Here is a 21,088-nt window from a genome sequence, read left to right as displayed (position 1 = left end):
GAGTGTGGAGTTGGGCATTGATGTGAATCCTGGAGCCCAAAGGCCAAAAGAACTTGGAGTTCTGATAGCCAATGTCAGGAGAAGAAGGATACCCCAGTTCTGACAGAAATTTGCCCTTCTCTGCCATTTTTTTCTATGGAGGAGCAGCAGGGTGGATGACCCATTGACTGGGGGTGCATCTTCCCCACTTATTGCTCCAACTCCCATGCCCGTTTCTTCTGGAAACACCATCACAGACATGCCCAGAGACACTGCTTCACCAGCTCTCTAGGTATCCCTTCATCCAGACAAGTTGACACCTAAAAGTAACTACCACAGTGATCATTTAAGGTGGCTATACATTTGACACTCTGCAGCATTCTAAGTCCTGGTCTGGTCTTTTGTACTGGATGAAAATTAAATTAATTCTGTTGTTATTCTGACTGGCAGAAAATCAGAGTAGTCCACAAGAAAGAATTGCCTATTGGATGGAACAACACAGTGACTGGGCATCCGTTGTGTGGCAGATACTATATTAATCCTGCAGATGGGTTGATGCAAAGGAATTCGTAAATGTGCTGATGGTATGTTTTTAGTTTTTCAATGGCATGCTTGACACTTTGATGTCATAAACTCTAGTTTCTAAGCCTTTTAAGAGAGACTCTTATTTTTTTAGCCAATTAGTTGCATAGACTACTATCTTAGAGCGTCTAATCTGTCACACATCTACAGAAATTTAGCCCAAGTCTCACCAAGAAAGAGTAGCAGTGCTCTCTGTAGAATTATTTTATACTTCACTAGGATGACTTGTTTATATAACAGAATCTTTTTGTTTTCTGAGAAGATTCAACAGTTCTATTAAGCAGTAGCTAAAGTCATCATCACTTCTCCAGAGCAGATTTCAATCTTAGGAAGATTCATGTTTCACAAATAAATATTTAAAAGTAAACCATAACAGATCTAAGCCCAGCAACATCACACATCCTCAAACTATGCCAGTTAGTCTGGGTCCATATCTTGTAGGATTTGAATATAATTAGAAACTGAGAAATTTTACTCTCTTCCAAAAGAAAAGTTTGGGGTCCTAAAGAGTCTATCTACACACATGCCTCAGTTTGAAAAGCAAAATCCAAAGATGGAGGTCACTGGAATTTAATTCAAATTTTATCCAAGTTGGAATGGGTAGAATTTGACTGATTGAGTAGGTAGAATTTTGGATTGGATTCCATTTGAATCTACTTCTGATTTTGACTTGTCAAAAGCTATTTTTTACAGGGAAATCTGATTTCTTGCTTACGATTGGTACAAATCTATATATTCTGCTCAAGTAGCCACTTTTTGTCACAGTAATGGTGGCAGGTATTTCCTAAGAACCTAAGATTCTTCACCAAAAATATGGTATCTATAGAGTGGTGAGCTGCTCCAATTAGATGTTTCCAGAGATGGCCATGTTTCACAATCATCTGAAAGCCAGTTATCCCCTTTCCTGCTTCAGAAGGACAAAATGCCTGTCTTTGAAAAGTTGTTGCTCACAAGGATTGTCTATAGCCAACCTTGATGATTCTGGGCTAGAAACGACTCTATGACATGACTGGATCTGTTGGAAAGAGACTCTGTGGAATTAACTTCTAGAATCAAAGTCTAGACATGGAATAAAGACTGAATATCGATCTGTTAACAGAAAAAGGGACAGGAAGAAAGGAAAGGAAAGGACTATTTTACTCTGACAAGAAACACGTGAGTAGTTAACTCTAAAGATGGAAACCGCTAGTGACTTTGGTGAGGGATATTTTCTGGACATTTAAAGCAGGATTTCAATGCTTTATACCACTACCAAAGGCACAGAATGCACTCTACTGGAAACGAGAAATACCCTCTTCCAAATTAAGCAAAGCCTGAATTGGTCCACATGGCTGTGCTCTGGCTAGGTAGCTTTTTTCAACCTTGTAATTCCTGGCCTGTATCCTTCAGAGCAATTGCATTTCATAAATCTTAGGCATGTGCCTGGAGCAGGTGGCTAAGAAGAAGGAATAGTTGTAAATCTGGGCTCAACAGCTTCCAGCTCCAAAATTCAAGCTCTCAAATGCTGGTCTTGGCACAACTGGAATTCAAGTCACAGAATACTCTACAGGTGGTACTTTGGTATCTTATGTTTTTCTCTTATCACCACCATCCTTAAAAAGCAGCAATGTGTAGGAATGTTAAAATAGCTCTCTTTCTTTGCACCATAAAAAGCTAGTGGAAGGTCTTTCCAAAACAAAGAAAATTAGGCTAAAATGTTCTACCCTTTGTGGTCAAGGCTGAATTCCTACTGAGCAAATATGTGCAAGTACTGGGAGATGATATCGACCCCCACATTGTGGGGGTGAACTCCTCAGTTACAGATGGAAGAACAAACACCCTCAGAGCAGTTCTCTTCCTGTTAGATACCTTGACTCAAGCCAAAAGATTTTCCAGAACTTTCTTCCTGCTACAAAAGTAATACATCTTCAGTACAAATTTTAGGAATTTCAGATAAAACCTAAGGAAGAAAATGCCTTTGCTTTTGCCATGAGTACATGCAAAAGTATCTTTTGTCCTGAGTTGCATTTTATAGATTGTATGTACTTAAGTATTCTTCTTAGAGACTCAGAGAGCAGGAGGTAAGTAGGTCAGACATGCAAGAAGTGCAAGTGGAATATATTCATTCATTACACCTTCCCATTCCAGTTCGGGTGAAAGGATGGAGAGCCAAAGAGTATTGGTAATGTGGCACCTGACTGTGAACGCCACCTCATCCACAGAGCTGGGAGTGCCTGCAAGGATCCCAGCAGCTTACTTGGGGAGGCTCTCATGCTGTTTGGGGAAAGGGGGATGAATGGGGAAGGACATTTGGGGAAAGCATGGACCTTTCCTATTCCAGAGTTCTAGAGACCTCTCAGTGTGGGGTCATTGTAGGACACATTTGTGTAATGACCACTGATTATTCTATGGGCATCTTTTCATTTTCTTCATGAGTAAGTAGTTCTGCACTAACACAGGACTAACCAAGAAACCTCTGTCAAGGGGCTGAGGACAATTTACTGTGTACGGCACTACTGGTAGCTTTCTGAAAAGCACTTGAGATGGAGGAATAAATTCAGGGCTCCTTGGGTTTATTCAGTGTTTGTTATTTTATATCCTGCTTCTTTGGAATGATAGCACCCATCATAAAGTTATGGACTAGGGTCACCCATATGGTTCTCAGACCCTAGGTTGTGTCCTTGAATCCCATATTATCGTTTTCCTATAAGTAAGTCATTGAAGCTACCTTACCTGTGGCACTAACACTCACAAACTCTAGAACTCAAGTGCTATGAGTTTTCCAGATTTCTTTATAACTGCGCTAAATGTTGATAAATACTAGGTCCAGTGATGACAGACATAGATTACACCTTTTTCTGCCAAAAGCATGTGTAAATCAAAGTTGTGACATTTAGTGTCCAAAGCAGCCAGGATGAATGGAACCTCCCAGGGTCAGCCTCCTCTCTACTCTCCAAAAACAAATTTTTTTGTTGCTAGTTTGCCAGTTGGATCTGGTATCCCCCTCTGACTGGCTTCCCTTGGATGGGCATTTCTTTTGGGTGGTTTATGTGGCTTTGATGCTGCCTTTCCCAGCACCCCTGTGTTCCTGTCTTGCCTGGAGAAAGTGCCCACTGTTCAGTGTCATCTCTTCACTGCAGAAAATCATCCAAATAGAAAGAAAGGACCACTCTCCATATAATGGAAACAGTGTCAGGCCAGAAGGTATGCAGCTTGATGTCTACATGTGTTCACCTGGATTCACTGAACCGGCTGAGTGGGATACTTGTCACAGCTCTGCCTGAATCAGGGAGTGAACAGATGTGGAATCCAAGCAAAAGATGAGAAAGCAGGGCTCCCCAAAGGACCAGTGAGAGTTGTAGGGTCTCACTAACTTAGAACCTCTAGGAAATATGACACAGATCCTGACTCTAAGCAACAAGAGAAAGGCTGCTTTCTGATGAAGTGAGCTCCTCAGAATTGGAGGAGTTCAAGCAGAGACCAGGCCACCTGGGGCCAGGAATGCTCAAGGGTGGAAGGCTGGCGAGGCACCTAGAGTCTCTTCATAGTAGTCAGACATTTCCAGACATTGTTGGCACTGACCTGGAGTCCTCACAAGGCCTCTACATCCTCAGGGCTCCACTTGGATCTGGTGTGGTTACTGGGTGGCACGCTCCCTAAGCACAGGGTACTGGTCTCGTCCATTATCTTCCCCTAGCACGATCCCTGAGTCTCCCACCCAGTGGCTACTCCACCAGGTGTCTTAATGTCGTGATAGCACGATGGCTCCTCCATCCCAGCTTGGAGCCTAAGTCTTGTCTAAATCCAAACTGACCACACCAGTTTACAAACTTGTGGGGAGAAGGAGAGGCGGCTACTTGGCACTGAAAATGGATATGATTGGAATCTCAACTTTGCCATCCAAAGATTTTGATGTAAGAGAGCAGGATTTAAAGCTGATGTTTGGACTTGAGTTTGAGAAGAGAACTTTGACCTTGCTGTTCCAAGTCTGCAAGAGAAACAGAGGGCCAAGATAAATGGAAAGGTTAGAGAGAGAGAGAGAGAGAGAGGAAAGTGCAAAGCAGCCCCCATGCAGCTTCCAGACCTCACCTTGGCAATTTTCCTAGTTTCTAGGCAGCCTGACCAAGCAGCAGAATAATTTGGTGAATTCCATTGAGAGGCTGCCTATTTAGAAACTTGTTCTTTGAATCAGCAGCTCATTCAACAAAGCAAAGGCAGTGAGTGAACACACCCCCAAAGTGGTTTTGTTGGTAAACATCACCCAACTGTTTTCTTATTAATTTACCTTGGCAACACCTCTCCACCATGCAATTATGTGGGATTTCAGACCCATATTTACTGCCATCCCACACATACCTTATGCTACCTCATCTTCCACTGCCACGTGGAGAGAAAGGACACCCGGCTTGGTTTCTGCGGAACCTCAAATGATCTGATGGGGAGATAAAAGAGACATTGATTCCCAGGAGTTGGGTGGACGTGAAGGGAAAGGATGGCTCAGGGCTGGGTAGGAGGTCACTTTGGGGAAAAGAAGTAGCCCATTTCCAGCAGGTGAGCAAGAAAGCAGTAAGCCCGTCCCACCCTGGGGAATGCCAGAACAGGTATTTCTGGAATAAGAACTTGAAGAAGCAAAGTGATGAGAGCTTATTGTGAAAGAACCAAGTTCAAAACAGTTCACATTGACTTTTATGGAGGGCTGGGTAATTCTGGCCAGTTTAGCTCACCAGTCGGGGTGGATAGGATGCCAGGGTCTCTCCTGGGGAATGGAGGAGTGTGTTCGAGGCCGAGTGCGGGAAATTCATTAATAGAAACCAAAGAATTTGCTAAACCTCTGCAGCTACTTTAGACCTGAGGTGCCCATAGAGGTGCTGTCTTGGAATCCAGTGTATAGGTGGTGGTTTAGTTGGTCTGAGTATACTCAACTTTAGAATTTTTAAAAACTCCTCATGTGCACCTGCTACAGGTGAGGCTGAGAAACACACTGTCCTCAGAGTGCTCCCAGTCCAGTGGCAGCACCTGGGAATTTGCTAGAAATGCAAATTCTCAGGTTCCAGCTCAGAGCTACTGAGTCAGAAACTCTGAGGTCAGGTCCAGTCATCTGTGTTTTAACAAGCTCTATAGGCGAGTCAGCTGCTTGCTTAAGTTGGAGGACCACTGTACCATAGGTTAGGAACCTCAAGTTCTCCTGCTGCCCCAGTCACTGGCCTCTATCTACCCCCGGTTCCCTCAGAAATTCCATCCCTGACCCCCGCCCTCAGCCTCGGAACCTTGGAGTTTCTCGCTGGGCTGTGTGGAGCAGGTGTGGCAGGGCTCAGCTCCAAAGACTCTTCACCTGTGAGCTGAGTAGACGAGACAATTTGCCAGCAGGTAAGAGTAAAGAGCCTGCCTTGTACTGAATTGCACAAAGTCAGTATTTATGTAACAGTTGGGCTTGTTCCTGGACTCCCTTCTGTCTTCTTCCTTCCCCATCAGTCTCCAACTCCTCCAGGTCTACCTCAGGAACATTCCTGAAGCCACCCCCAGAGGGTCACCACCCATTGCCTCCTTTGTCTCCAGCCTCGTCCCTACTTCTGAGATTTCTTAGTGATAGCCCGGTGGGCCTCCCATGATGAGTCTCTCCTCCAGCCTCCCCTCCCAGCCTATGTCTTTCTTACATCACCAAGTACCTGTCGCTCCCTCCCCACCCCACCCCTCCCTTCACACATGTGCTCAAACACTTGCACACCCACCTGCCTGCACGTGTCACGCATGAGCACTCCACGAGAATCTTTCCCAGTAAGACCTGGTCCCTGTAAAGACCGTGCTCCTAAGCCTGGTGTCCAGAGACCTCCACCTGCTGGTGCCTCCCTACCATTCAATTTTTCTCTCTCTAGCCTTCTTCATGAGCCCTGCCTCCAGTCAAACTTGTCTACTGGGAAAACCTTGATAAGTAAAATTAGAGAGAGTGGATCTGGAACAGGCACAGGGAGCCACAACGCCGAGGCAGCTGCAGAAACTTCAGGTGCTCAGGGTGTGAACAGATCCACTTGGGTTCTTGAGTCAAACAGTACGTGGAGAAAGGCACCAACAGCTCAAGAACGCTTTCTTTCCCTATGGCGTTTCATTAGTTTAATAGCTTTCTTGGAAAACCTACTTTGAGAAGTAACTTTGTGGTTACTTCAATGCACTGATATGTTTTATAGAGAATTAACCAGGTGTCGGGGTTCATAGAATAAACATTCGTTTCAGGTGTTCTCATAGACTGGTACTGCCTGCCTTCAAAACCCAAAGAGCACTATTGCCATCTGGTGGCAGCTACCTAAAATACAGACAGGAGTGCTTTCATTCATTCATTCAACAAACATTTCCTGAACACCTACTGACAAGCAGGCACTCTGTTCACCACTGGGGGAATGGTGTTGAATCAGATATAGTTCTTCACAGAAAGCTTACATCTAGAGTGTAAATAGAGGCAACTTCAGTGCGGTAGGTTTGGGTGCAATGGCAGCATTCAGATGGACACCCCGTTATCTATGGGAAATCCTGTAGGGCTTCTTGGGTGGGGAGGCATTTACTCTGACCTGAAAATGCACAGAAAAGTCTGACCTATTAGGGAAGGATGACACAGGCGTCCTAAGTCACTGGGTGCAGGTACAGGCAGACCAGAACTTCTGTATACAGACCAGTGCACACAAGGAGGGAGTAGGACCAGTAAGGATAGGTTCAGTCAAATGTTCTAGGTAGAAGGTTGATTTCTCCAGGTGGACCAAATACTTCTGATCCACATTGTTCTTTGGGGAGTGGAGATTTGAGCCTTGGTTTAAGTTGCACCACATTCCAGAGGGTCTGTGGGGTGGGTGAAAATGAGCACCATGCACAGACAGCTTCACGGGGCTGGGGCAGACTCCCAGCAGTGGGTCTGCACAGGATCTCAGCTCGCAGTTTAGCCTCCTGGAAGCAGTGTGAAGACTGGTCAGATGTCAGCACCCCAGTGTCTGAAGGGCCAGTCCGCCTTCATGCTGGATCTCTGAACTGGCCTTGGGGGATGCCCTAGTTGTCATCCTGCACCCTGTTCTTGTTTCCAGGGCAGGCGTCACTGAATTGAACATGCCCAGATGTGATGGGTCCCTATCTGTGACAGGAATGACCTATGTCCGCCTAACCTGATGCCTTTTCCTCCTGGGCCGACTCCATTTCCCCTCCGTTACAGTTTGGCATGACCACCTGTCTGAATTCAGACTAAGGAATAGAGGGTGGGAATGATCACGCCACTTTCGGCCTGCGAAATGCTTCTTCACTACATCCTCTGTCTGTTGCCAGCTGGCTGTGGATAATCCAGCAGAAGTCATCTCAGGCTTGAGTGGGTGATGAGGTCACGGGATGGAGCGAGCCTGAATCCCTGGGTCACTGTGTGGAAGCTGCCCACTGAACGCCCACTCTCTGGCCATTTTGTGAGTAACAGCTATACTTCTGGAGCAACTTAGTACAACATTTATTGTATCTGTTCTTCCTCCAGACTCAATTCTTATTCCCATGCTGCAATTCTGGGTAGAGAGCTGGGTCCCCCCTGCCCATTGATGACTTCCTCGATGGCAGCTGCTGACAAACTTTTTAGTGAGAACCTATGAACTCCTCTGCAAGTCCTCGTGATAGAGCCTGAGCATATGTCACCGTGTCCTCTTTCCTCTGTGGTGGGATGTCCTGGTGCTTACAACTTGTGGAATGACATTTCAGGTCTTGTTGTCAGCCTCTGTGGATTTGAATTCTAGTTTCTGGGCATGCAGCCTGTCTCCTCAGTGCCTGGTCTACCCCAGTGACTTGAGGTGACAAATGATTGTTGCAGGCACTAGCTTGCTGAAAGTTCCCAAACTTGCCTTTAGGCAGTCAAGCCATCTGCCGACTCTGCATGTTCACATGCAGAACTGCCTCATCGTCAACATGCGGTCACATACATTCATAAAGAGTGCCGGGGGAGATTTGGTGACAATTTAGGAAGTGTCAACATCTGACAAACTCAGATCATGGCGACATAAATTGATGGAGAGGCTAAAATGGAGGGGCTCAGAGTGGGCCACTTCTGATCAGCAGCATCAAGAGCAGCCCGTGGTTGACAACATTGTCATGTTGTGTGCCTTCTAATGACACACACAGTCAAGGTCTGAATGTCAGTGTTGCTTCAGCTCCCTCACTGTGTGATGGGGGCACCTGAAGGATGTTGATGTGTGGGTGTTAGATTATCATCGGATGAGTCCATATTCATTTGAAGAATGAAATGAAACAGATGGGATTCAGTTGGCACCATGTCACCTCCCAGTTCAAAGCTCTTCAATGGCTCCCCTTTGGAAGGAAGTCATGCATTTTTCACATGGCTCACCAGGTCTTAAGTATTCTGACCCCCTTCCAGTCTCTCCTACATCACAAGTCCCGCATTGTCACTTGCTCAATGAGTTCCAGTCTTCTCAATTATCAATAGATAACTGTTGAGGAGACTTGCAATGGAGTGAGAGGGTGGAGTTGAGATATGGTGGTGAGTAGGTGGATGCCTCTCTAGACACCAGGGCAATGAGATCAGAAGTCTTGCTCGTTTGCTGCACCAGCATTCCCATTGCTCAGAATAGTGTCTGACATTGAGTAGCTGCCAAGGCATTGGTTGAACCAATGGATGAAGTTGAATGGATGGACCAAGGGGATAATGACCAAGAGGAGAGACTTAGGCAGAAGGAACAGGGCTTGGTGATTGACTGGATGTGGGGGTGAAGTGGGGCTGAAAGAGGAGGAAGAGTCAAGGACGAGCCCATGTTTCTGGCTTGGGGGCTGAATGGCAGGAGGAAAGATTCACTGTGCTAGTGAACTGGGGTGAGTAAATGAAAGATGGCTGCTGCAATAATGAATCTAGTTTTCAAGATTTCTCACCTGCAGCATCTGTGGGATAATTGTCAGAGGACGCCCCATGGGCAGCTGGAAATGTTGGTCTGAAAATCAGGAATGAGAGTTGAACTGGAGAGAACAGACCAGGGAGTGATCAGCCTGTGGATTAATGGGACTGAGCGAGTGGAAGAGATCACAATGCGACAGGTGGTGTGGTTATATGATGATATAGAAAATATGGTCCCTGCCCTCACAACCAATACAAAAAATCAGGATTTGACACAGACCTCAAAGCTGTTTATGCGTCCATGCATATCTCCATAGCAACCCCAAAGCAAAGAGAGAACTCTGCTCTCATCACAGGCGGGAAGCGCACACAGATGGCTGCCGTCTCTCATGTCCACAAATGCAGGGGGCATTCTCACTTCATGCTGGGCCCACAAACAGTGGCATCCGGAGATTCTACTGCTGTAGCCAGTCCAAGTCTGCATCTTCTCCCAAGAATCAGCGGGGTGCTGGTGGGTGCACAGTCCTTACTGAGTCTCCTTTTCTCTACTTCTGGCTCTCTACACCCATCACTCCCAAAGCCATTATGAGGATGAGCATAAGGACCCAAATTGCCAAATCCAAGATGCTTCAGTAGCCATCTCACTTGGCCTTTCTGGAACACTTGATGCCCTTGGCTATTTCCTTCTTGCAAATGACCTCTGGTAGCTTTGGGGAAAACGATCACAGAACATGGATCAACTGCACCAAGTACTTCATTTTCCTCATAGCCCTAGGCAGTAGGAGAAACTGAATTTTGGAGAGATTAAATAGCTTTCTAACACCATCTGAGCTAGAAAGTTTGAGCAGTAGGATTTGAACCTGGGTCACTTGAAAACAAAGAGCTACATCCTTAAATACCTGCTCTCTCTCTCTCTCTTTCTCTCTCTCTCTCTCTCTCTCTCTCTCTCTCTTGATCCCTCAGTCCTTCCTCCTCCATCCTTTTCCAGGCTCCTCTGCCCCTCACTGCAATGCTGTATTTCTTAGCATTCTTTTCATGTCCACTTCTGTACCTGTGCTTCATGGCTGGTTTTATCTTGTGGTTTTATCCCATCCATAAGCAAATGGCTCTTGAAACAGACACTACAGCCCTACATCAGATTTTTCTCCTGATCGCTATAGATCTGGTCACCTCCGGAGCATCTTTACCTGTGTGGCCTCAGGGGCCCTGTGCTCAGCATGTGAGCACTGAAGCCACAGTCATTTCCCCATGTGTGTTCCTTTCTACAGTCTTTATGTGCTGCCTGACACCTTCATGGGCTCAGTCAATAAAGCCAGGAACTTAGGAGTTACCTACCCTCAACTTCCCTCTTCTTCACCCTTGCACTCAATCAGTGATCAAATACTATTGAGTCTGCCTTCCCAGTGATCCCCCAAATAGTCCTCTCACCTATCTTCATGTCTACTGACTCCTTCAGGCCACCATCTCCTATGTAGACGACATGCAGCTTCCTGACTGGTCTCCCCATCTCAGCTACACACTATCTGATCTATCTCCTGAGGGATATTTCTAGAAGTAAATATGGTCACATTGATACCCAATTTCACCTCCTGTTCCAGCTTCCCTCTGACCCTAGAATGAATGGTAAGCTCCTTGCATGGCTCACGACGCCTTGCGTGATCTGGCCTTGGGGTACCTCGCAGTCCTCCCCACTCATTCCCAGCCTCCATTACCTTTGAGCAAGCATCATCTCTGCTCCCTCTGCCAGGCACATCTGTCCTGCTTTTTGTCCAGTCTGAGTTCAGGCATCGTTCACTTCAAACCATTCACCAATCTCCTCTCCTCCAGTTTTGTTCCCCTGGGCTGTGTACATATTTGTGTCATCACAACTATGACATTGATGGACGCTTAGGTATGTTAGTTTCTGTTTCTTTACCCCTGGAAGATGAGTCCCATGTTGACAAGGCCTGGGTCTTATAGATTGGGATTCTAATCCTAGTACTCAGTGCCTAGGAATTGTTCATATGTGTTTGCACACTGAAAGAACGAAGTTCTCCAACTGATCTTACATTCTCTAAGATTGAGCAGAGGGTCTCTAATATATTGGAGGATGTTGAGCAAGCTGGATTGCACTGGAGCAGTTGAAGTTTTTAGCCTTCCAATGTGACTCTAGTATGTTCTGCGAGGAGGTAAAACAGGGCACAGGCCTGTACCAGCCAAGCTTCTTCCTCAACTGCAAAACTCTGCCCCCACGGAGACAAGTGTAAGAACAACCCACACCACAACTGCAGGCTGGTGTAGCAAAATGTGAATGTTCTAAAGCAAGATGTGATGTTAGACTTGGTGACAAAGAAAACACTGTGCTTGAATCCAGAAGATCAGGGCCTGGCCTCTGAAATGTGTCACGTGTCTGATTTCAGAAAGTCCTGGGACATCCCTGTCAGTCATAGACTCCTAGTCTCTTCAGTGTGGAGCCCAGCAATGAAAAGTGCTGCTCACTTCCTCCCAGGGGTGCTCTGAAGCAGAAACGAGGTGATATGTAGAAGCTCTTTGTACTCGTATGGTGCACGGATGTACTGTGTCCCTTTGCTCAGAGTCCCGCCCAGCAATGAGCGTTTGTCCTGATAATGCCTCTTTTGGTCTCGGCCATACTCCTCATCAGACACATCAAGCTTAGTGCTGAGCAGCTGGGAACCTTGCACTGAGAAGGAAGGCACGTCTTAGACCTCTGCACAGGCAGTTTTTAAACACAGGGAACATGGAGGAAAGGCCACAGAATTTATGGAATGAAAGCTTTAAAAAGAAACACAAGACTTGAGTCAAAACAGTTGACTCAACTCTGGGGGGATGTCTGCTTGTAGGTAGGAGGGAAAGAAGAGAGACTCAGGGTGGGTGGAGACAGGGGAGAAAAGCCCCCACGTGGGCTCAGTGGGTCTCCATGCACAGCTCAGGGAGGAAGAGCCGAACTCCTGGTATGCAGATAACATCTGCCATCATTTAAAACAACAACAAGAACAAAAAACAAAACATGTATTTGGGCCCAAAGATTCCACTTCTGAGAACACACTTAAAATTGGGAAGACTGGGAACAACTTGAATGTCATTCAACTTAGGACGGGCTACCCGAATGACAACACAGCCACAGAGTGAAGTCCAAAGTAGCAGATTGACTCATGTCTCTAGGTAGGGACATGATAGATATTCATGACACAATAAGTAAAATTAGTGACAGAATGGCCTGGAAATGATGATCTTGTTTCTACAAAAATTAAAAATACACATATGTTTTATGGGCATGGAAAAAGATATGTGGGGGGGGGGGCTGTACACTAATTTGTTTACAGAGTTTGTGTGTGGGAGTTGGAATTATGGGCTATTTACTATATAGTTCAGTGGAGTTGATTGCTTTTAGGAGACATAGCAGTAAAAGAAAAATGTCTAGAAAACAGTCCAAGGCCTCGTGTTTAATTACGGTAAATATCATGGCAAGTCTGACCTTCCTGGCCGGAGTGTCTCTGCATTATGTCACAGATATTAAAATTGTACTGAGTTCTTAATCATGTTATTTTCCTTATGAAAATCCTTTAGGTCTGTCATTTCTGATCCTTCCACTTCATCCTGGCTCATTTATTGCGTACAATCTTCAGAGTATTAGCTCCACTTGGCAGTAGGCACAGAAAGGGCGTGGTCACCCTTTCTACAAATCACAAATCATTGAGGAAGACCTCCAGGAACATTACCCAGAGGAACAACCAAATAAACTCAGTTCCCTGAGGGGAGTGGGAAACCCCTCAAAAAGCTGGGCATCTCTGGGTGATCAACAGCATTTTAAGAGAGCTTCAGAAGCAGGGTGAACCTGGGCCAGGTGTGTGGGTGCCATGTCCAGAGGGTGACACAAGGGGCATGTCCTAGATAAGGAGCGCAAGGGGGGATGGGAGACCTACCTGGCTTCTATCACTAGACAGTGAGTGACCTCTTGCCAATACCAGTCGCTTTCCCTTTCTGGGTTTCTGTTTCCTCTGCAAATAAAGAATTTGCCTTGGTCAACATTTCTCAAGGCACATTCCTTAGAGCTCTACGTCCGGGGTATGTTAATAAATGTCCCTGAAGAAGGTGTCTGTGGTCAAATGCCCTTGAGCAATGCTGCTCGCTCATCCCAGTCTTGACATTTCCAGTGCACATCAGCAGGTTTGCATCTCCCAGAAGTTGTGCAGTAAATAAACTTACTTATTGATATCTACACTGGCCTTTCTCACATTTATTTCACCTGGGAATCCTTTAAGATATTTTTTCAAGTGTCTATCTGATGCATGCACTGAATTAAGTCACATCCTCCCTCTCTGCTGAACTTGCTGCTGGCCCCCTACCCCTACTCTGGCACTTGTTCACGCCCTGCACAGTGGCACCTTGGGCTGAAAACAGAGATGAAGCCCTGTCCTGTGACAGAGGACACAGAAGTCTGTGACATCTCAGTCCAGGAACTGATTGACTGGGACATGGTGGGGAGGATCTAAATGGACTGGGCTGCAGTCTGGGACACCTGGGTCCAGATGACTGCTTCAGTGGGTGGATGGGGGAGTGGACAGTCTGAGAGCAAGGAAGCACTTGGTACTTGTGTGAATCCCTGTCTCACTTATGGCTATAAACTCATCTATCTGGAATTAAATACCCCATTTATGCTGATGGCTTCCATGTTTGAATATAACCTTTTGATGGAAAGAAAGGAGGAGCTTTGGAGTCACACGGCCCATGCCTCAGTTTCTTCTCCTGTAAAATGGGGTGACTCCACAAGTTTTGTCTCACAGGCTTGTTGATGAGGATTAAATGAGTTGGCACACATGAAAGCTTGTAGAACAGTAGCTAGCACAGAGTAGGTACTCCAGCATGGCATTACAGTAATTATGAGTTTCCTCTCTGACTGGACAGCTCCACTTGGATATCTCCCAAACATCTCAAGCTTAAAAGGGCCAAAACAGAATTCTTGATTTTCCCAACATATGCCACCTCCTCGAAGCCTTCCCCATCTTGTAATGTCTCCCTACACACCAGTAGCTCAAGCCAGGAGCCTGGAAGTTAAATGTGGTCCTCCCCGTCCAACTTCCCTTTACAGTTTGTTTCATTTCCATCACCTCCTTTCCATCTCCTCTCGCTACACTGGTCCAAGCTGCCTCATCTCTGGATGAAGGAGTAGCATTCAAAATGGTCTCCCTGCTCCTGCCTCCTAATGACTTCTCCAGCTGTGGCCAGAGGAACCTCTAGGTATAAACATAGCCACACCACAGCCCTTCAGGGGCACAGAAAGTGCAGCCCGAGCTTCTGACTGTAGCCCTGTGTGTTCTGGCCTCTGTGGACATCTACTCTTCTTTGTAGCTGCCTCCCTCAGCAGGCCGTCTGGACTCCAATCACACTGGCCTCTTTGCAGTGCCTACACCATGTGAAAACTCCATTGCCACCACAGGGCCTTCATCTATGTCCCCTTTATTGCCTGAAGCTTTGCTGATGGCCCTGCACGGGATGGACTGCTCCTCCACTGGCAAGTCTCAGCTGAAGGCTTGCCTCCTGAGATACTTTTCTGGAGCCACACACCCTCCCAGGGGCCATCCCACTGACTTTTCTCACAGCCGTGTCTTCTTGCCCCTCACAGTCCTTTTCTCCACTTGTAATGGCTCCTTTCTTTGTCTATATGTTCACTGTCTCTCTTTGCAAAGAAAATTCCCCAGGGTCTGGTGCCAGCACTCTAGGAAGCTCAGCTCAGAGCCTCGCCCCTTGCGTGCTGGATGAACAGATGAGGGTCATGGTGACAGGCTCTGCCTCGCATCCACCTTGCCAGTTACCAAAGGTGAAATGTGCTGACCAATAAGCAAAAAATGATCCAGTCTACTTTAGTCCGATAAGCTTAGATCTAGAACAAAGGACCCACACATGGGCCTGTGAACATGCTGCTAGCCACTCAAGATACCTACCAACTCATGCCGAGAGCATTGGCCGAGGCAAGCTCTGTGGTTTCTTCCAACAGCTAGAAACTGAGGAAGACCTCCTAACCAAGGAGGTCATGAGACCCAGGAATTAAGGAACATTGTAGGGTGGCTGGCTGCAAAGCAGACAGATTGTTCATCAGACTGATATCTGGACTCAACACCTTCTAGAACATTCAGAATCTCCTGATCACTCTCATCACTTAATTATAGATGTTAAAATGATCTACATGTTTATAGATCTAGACTTTGGAGGAGAGCCTTTCTTGGAGGATTACTTGTCAGAGAAGCAGTTGATGGTTGTGACCATTTTGTTTCTCAGTGAACACAGGCCCATCTGTCTGATGTTGCTTCCCAGGGAAGTTAACATAAATGTTTATTGACAGTACAGTCATGAAGAAAATACTTGCTGATTCATTGCCATGCCCTGAAACCCTTTGTTTTTCCCTCCTCTTCCTTCCTCTTTATAAAGAGACACTGAGAAAGAGCACATTTTGGGGACCCACGTCACTTGACGTGTGCTTGGGTGACTATTTCTTCCTCCACTGTTTGAAGATCCCGGGCTATTGTGAGGCCAACGGATCAGCCCCCCACCCCTTCTTCTGGAGGACCAGTCCTCTAGGGCATCAGAGGGACAATGGAAGCCTTGGGGTTTCTGAAATTGGAAGTGAATGGCACCGTGGTGACAGTGGCCCTGTCTGTAGTTCTCTTGGCCCTCCTGAAATGGTAAGTGCAGTCAGCCCCAGAGACTGATATCCTCAGAAATGTCAGCCCTGGAGCCTGCTGGTGCCAGGTGGGGTGTGCGGGTGTGTGTTTGTCTTCCTTTCTAATCTAGAGGGAGTTGAGTATTAACACAGCTTCAGAATTAAAAGCAAACAGCCAGGTTAATCTTTTGCTAAAATGCATGAGATCCAAGTGTCAGGAAATGCTGGTGGTTTCGTGACTGAGAACGCTTCACATAATTAAGTTTGAAAGAGATGAAAAAAAGAAACAAACAGGAAAGGCATTAGGATGAGGTGGAAGAATTTCCTCAAACTCCATCGTGTCTTCTAAGATTCTCGCTCAATGTTGGATTTGCACTGGATTCAGCCTCTTGGTTCATATTTCATTAAAAACAGAAATCGCACAGAAGCTGTTTGGTAAATGCGGACCCCTTTGTGGGAAGCCATTGGCAGGGATTTTGGCAGGTTTACCAACAAAGTGGTAGAACTAATTCCCTAAGATCTGGTAGAAAGGCATGGATTCCAAATGAGGTAGAACGTGCAGTTCCCACAAAGTACGAGACCTGGAAAGAGCCTCAAACTTGAACTCTTGAGTTGTTCCCTTGTGGTTTTGTTAATTCAACAGCAGATTTTCTTAAGCCTTGCTCTGGGATGTCTGTAGACTGAAGACCTCCCAATATGCTAAGCTTGTGCACATCCAGCCTGTCGGTTACTCTTCTTAGAGTTCCCAACTCAGTCAAAAGCACCCGGATTTAGGTGGCTCTGGTTTTTGAGAGGAAAGTAGAGAAAATAATGGGGTTCAGAAAGAATTTCAATTTATGTTTCCAGTAGTAATAAAGCCTCCTGTAGATTAATAACTGGGAAAGCACTTTGAAAAGCATCAAGCATTATGCAAATATGAGGTATTATTCTTTTGGAATTTGCATAGCTGAAAGTGGAATTCACATTTGCTGTTCTATGATGATGAAATTACTTCTTGGAAATTGGCTCTGAAACCCGGCTTCAGTCCCAGTGCTATTTTGCTTTTTAACTGGTTTAATTATCTTTTGAACTTTCCTATCTCGTATAGTTTATCTAGCATTGAAACCAGTCACATGCAAAACCAAGAGCAAATGGGAGCCCCTTGCCCCGCCCCCAAACCTCAATAATCAATTGCAGTGTGTTTTTACGCTCAGTGAAGCCCAAAACAAGACGTTGGCCACTCTCGTTAAGTATCACCTATACAACCTGAAAGTAGAGGAAAAGAGGTCTTGGCTGGGGTGTAGCTCAGTGGTAAGGTGTGCTCTTAGCGTGTGTGAGCTCTGGGTTTCATCTGCAATTCTGCCAAAAAATGTCTTTAGTGGCTTGGGTTTATAGATTCATTTTTCTTTTTTATTAATGTGCCTATTAGGACTGGAGGTATGACCCAAGTGGTAGAGCACTTGCTCTACCCTGAGTTCAAATCCCCAGCACCACAAAGCCAATGCTTATCAGTATTGCTTTTTCTTCAATAGCTGTGATCTGACTGTGGTTCTCAAAGTGTGTTCTACCTGAATCTTCCAAGGGAACTCATAACATTGATGTTGACCTTGTATGCTTCTCTACATTTTTGCTTCTGTCTTGATTGTGTCTTTTTCAGTTCTGTATTCTTAAATCCCAGCTCTGTGCCTGACATACAGTATAGCCTCAATAAATGTTTGATGAGTGAATGAGTGATTGCATACATTGCTTTGCTCTGACCGTGGAAAGGAACCTGTGTCCTTGCAGAGAAGCTGCTGTAACTGGGTGTTTACAATCTGCAGAGGCTCCTGGACACCATTCCATTCGGCAAGGCAGCTGTGCGCGTGTAATCTGTTCTCAGGCCGTATTAATTGGGTTCAAAGACGCAGACATTAAGATAGGAGCATGAAGCACACAGGTGGTGAATAGGAAGTGAGAGCTGGCTTCCATTTGTTATCACAGAATCACTTATCGACCTGTTAATGTGTGCCAGGCATGGCGGGAGGGCCTGGTACAAGGTCAGAAAACAGGAGATTTGGGTCAGATGTCCCAGGCGGCGGGTGGGGGGGTGGACATGGAAGCTCTGGGGATGAGATCAATGCATGGAGGGGTCAATGAAGGGAAGGAAACTGCAGGACAGCATGGCTGTGGCTCTGGTGCTCTTGGGTCCGTGCCTTGGTTCAGTGCAAAGGTGAGCATCCTTGGGTACCCATGCCCCTCTTTCAGGCGAGACTTCAGGCAGCCAATGAGCAGCAGAGCCAAGCTTGGATAGAGCAAGGCCTCCGTCTGACCACACCTCCTGTGGGCATCCACGTGGGAGAGAGAGACGGGCTTTGTCTCCGGTGAGAGGGTTCACAGGCAAGGAGCCAGAGGTGTGGGGACATGCACAGCCACCCGCACCCGAGGGGAAATTGTGGAGGATGGAGTGTTCTAAATGCTCTGACACATTAATCCTTCCTCTAAGAGGTACACCTGCCATCAGGCAGGGTGAGAGTACAATGGGCAGCCTAACAACTGAGCAGCTAAAATCATCCAGACACCAAGGTTGTGCTTGTCCCCTCACCTGTGAGTTCTTCAAGGGCAGAGTCCAAGTCTCTTCTCTCATTGAAATTCTGGAACTTCAAGTCCATGGCCCAGAGGCCCTGCTAGCCTTTGGCTGAATGAGGTCAAGTGAGAAGCCTGCATTGTTGAGGGCAGGACCCAGGACTTCCATTTGGCCCCTGCTCCTTCAGTGGCCCTACCTGCCCTCTGTCTCCCAGACATCCTGTGCAGTGCTGTGACTGTCACGAGGTTCTACATGTGGCCAGTCTCCTTGCTTGGATTGCCCTTCTTCTCCTCTTCCCTTCAATGCTGAGCTCAGGGCCGTGTCCTCAGGGAAGCTTCCTGTTTCCCAGCAGCACCCTCAAGCCCCTGCTCGGGGCTGCTTTGTTAGATTTTTTTGATCCCATCTCTTTCTCTCACGATGCCTGGCACAGAGTTGGCACCTTGTAAATGTTGGCAGAAGACTCACACCAGCCTTAATCTCTGCCACTTTCTTCCTTGGTCTTCTGCTAGCCCTTGCAGTTCCTACAGATCTTAATTCTCTTCCATGTGACTTGCCCTGTTCCTGGAAGCCTCGAGTGCAGCCAGTGAGGGCCAGCTTGCTGTCTGCTTTTCTAACTGCTGCAAACAGACCATTTTTGTGTCTCCACTCACCTTGTAGAGCCAGGCTTGGCATGGACTTATTAGCACTTAAATATTTAAGTTAAGATATATTTGTTGTACAGGGGGGTTCATTGTGACAATTCTCAATAGGCTTACATTGTATATTGGTTAGATCACCCCCACCATCTCCCCCTACCCTCAAGCCTCTCCCTGCCCCACTTAAAGCAATTGCAAGAGGTTCATTGTTTTATTTCATATATGTATACAAAGACCATCAACCATATTCCCTCATCTTCATCTTCTTCACTGACCTCCCTCGCACAGTACTCCCCCAAACACTGTACCCATAGTCCTGTCTTTTGTTACTAATTTCTAAGTCGATGTTCAAAGGGGTTTCTTGATGTACCTGCACTGTGGGTATACATTACTTTGGTCCATTCAACCCCTTCCATTACTCTCGCTTACCCCTTTACCTCCTGCCCCCCGCCCCGTTTTTCAACAGCTTTCAGTACACATCCTTACATCCTCCACCTTCACGATGTTATATTTCATGATATTACTGAGGCTCTAGCATTTTCTTTTCCTGTCCCTCCCCTCCGAGTTCCATGGAGTAGTTCCAGTATTACAGACATGTTCTACATCTGAGTTTGTATATGAGCATGCCTGTTTTTCATAAACAATTATTAAGAGTATCAGTGGCTTTGGAAAGAAGATAAACATAAATTCATTTCATTTAAAAAGGCACTGTTATAAACTAGATGTGGTATATCTGATAGCATTTTCTCAGTGACGATCATTTTAATTGACTGATACATGGCTTCGCGGTGAGCTGGGGTTGGAGAGGGAGCTGGGGATGTGAGTGGTGTCAGCTAGAGGGTCATGAAACACATGCAAGGGTGAACACCATGCCAGATAAAATGCGTTAGAAGCTAAGGCTTTGGCTAGGAGTGGAGCTCAGTGCTACAGTGCTTGCTTAGCATCTACAAGGCACTAGGGTTTGATCCTCAGGACCACTCCCTCCCACTCCAAAAAAAAAAAAAAAAAAGGAAAAGAACCTCACTTTTCTGTATAAAATGTTTTGAAATTCTTACTCCAAGAAATAAGTTGTTTGAGTTGAATGCTGCTTAAGGTGACCTTAAGTACTAGAGTGTCTCAACTTTCAAGCAACCCTAAGGCCTGGCAGCTGGATTCCTGTGGGCAGAATAAAGATTTCTTTGTTCATAAAGAAAGAGTGTAAGAAAATGGCCCAAATTTTAAGAGGAGGTTTCTTTTGGTGTTGGGGTGATGGGTGATTTTTTTCTTCTTCTTTTAGTCTTTCTGCATCTTAAGAGCAATTTCACTAAAAAGAGAAGAAAATTGCTCCTTTCTAGTAGTGAAGAAGAAAGTGGTTTCATGCTTTGGGCCTGCGAGTTTCAGGACCGTAGGTTTCATATTTCTGTCACTGGAGTAGAAGTGCAGGGGGCTTGAGAGGGGTGGGTTGCTGCTTGGCTGCTTAGGCAGTGACAAGGGCAGTGTAGCAGTCTATACAGCTGTGTATATGAACGTGGTGGAGGTCAAGGAGGGGCTTTTAATGCCAGGCTGCACTCAGAACCCAGGTACCAAGACCCCAAAGTGTGAAACAGTTCAAGATGAAAGTGGCAATCAGAGTGAGGTGGAGTTCTCTGATCAAGGCTCATTCTAAGAACAGTTTTAATTAAAATGTGACTGGGGATTCTTAAGATTTAAGATTATAATGAAAAGTTCACCATTGTACCTCGGAGTTTCTTTCTCAGGAAAGTTTCTTTATAGTGAGAGAACTAGAATCTAATTCCAGATGAACTTCTATTCTCTGACTGTATTTAAAAGAAACCATTGGGGTGGGTCATGGGAGCCACAGTGACAAATCTTGACCTCAT

The 21,088-nt window shown here is 46.0% G+C and overlaps 1 protein-coding gene across 1 annotated transcript in view; it reads left to right on the top strand.

Moving 5' to 3' along the window:
- The first annotated feature begins 15,825 nt into the window (after nt 1-15,825).
- Tbxas1 (thromboxane A synthase 1) overlaps nt 15,826-21,088 on the top strand; it is a 152,091-nt gene continuing 146,828 nt past the window's right edge. Inside the window, exon 1 of the mRNA XM_074062122.1 lies at nt 15,826-16,074. Coding sequence (XP_073918223.1) covers nt 15,986-16,074 — 89 coding nt within the window. The 5' untranslated portion in view covers nt 15,826-15,985. The remainder of the gene's footprint in view (nt 16,075-21,088) is intronic.

This window comes from Castor canadensis, chromosome 2, assembly GCF_047511655.1.
Source record: "Castor canadensis chromosome 2, mCasCan1.hap1v2, whole genome shotgun sequence".
Lineage (NCBI taxonomy): Eukaryota > Metazoa > Chordata > Mammalia > Rodentia > Castoridae > Castor > Castor canadensis.
The sequence above is the reverse complement of the archived record's forward strand: the minus strand, read 5'-3'. Positions and strand labels throughout refer to the sequence as shown.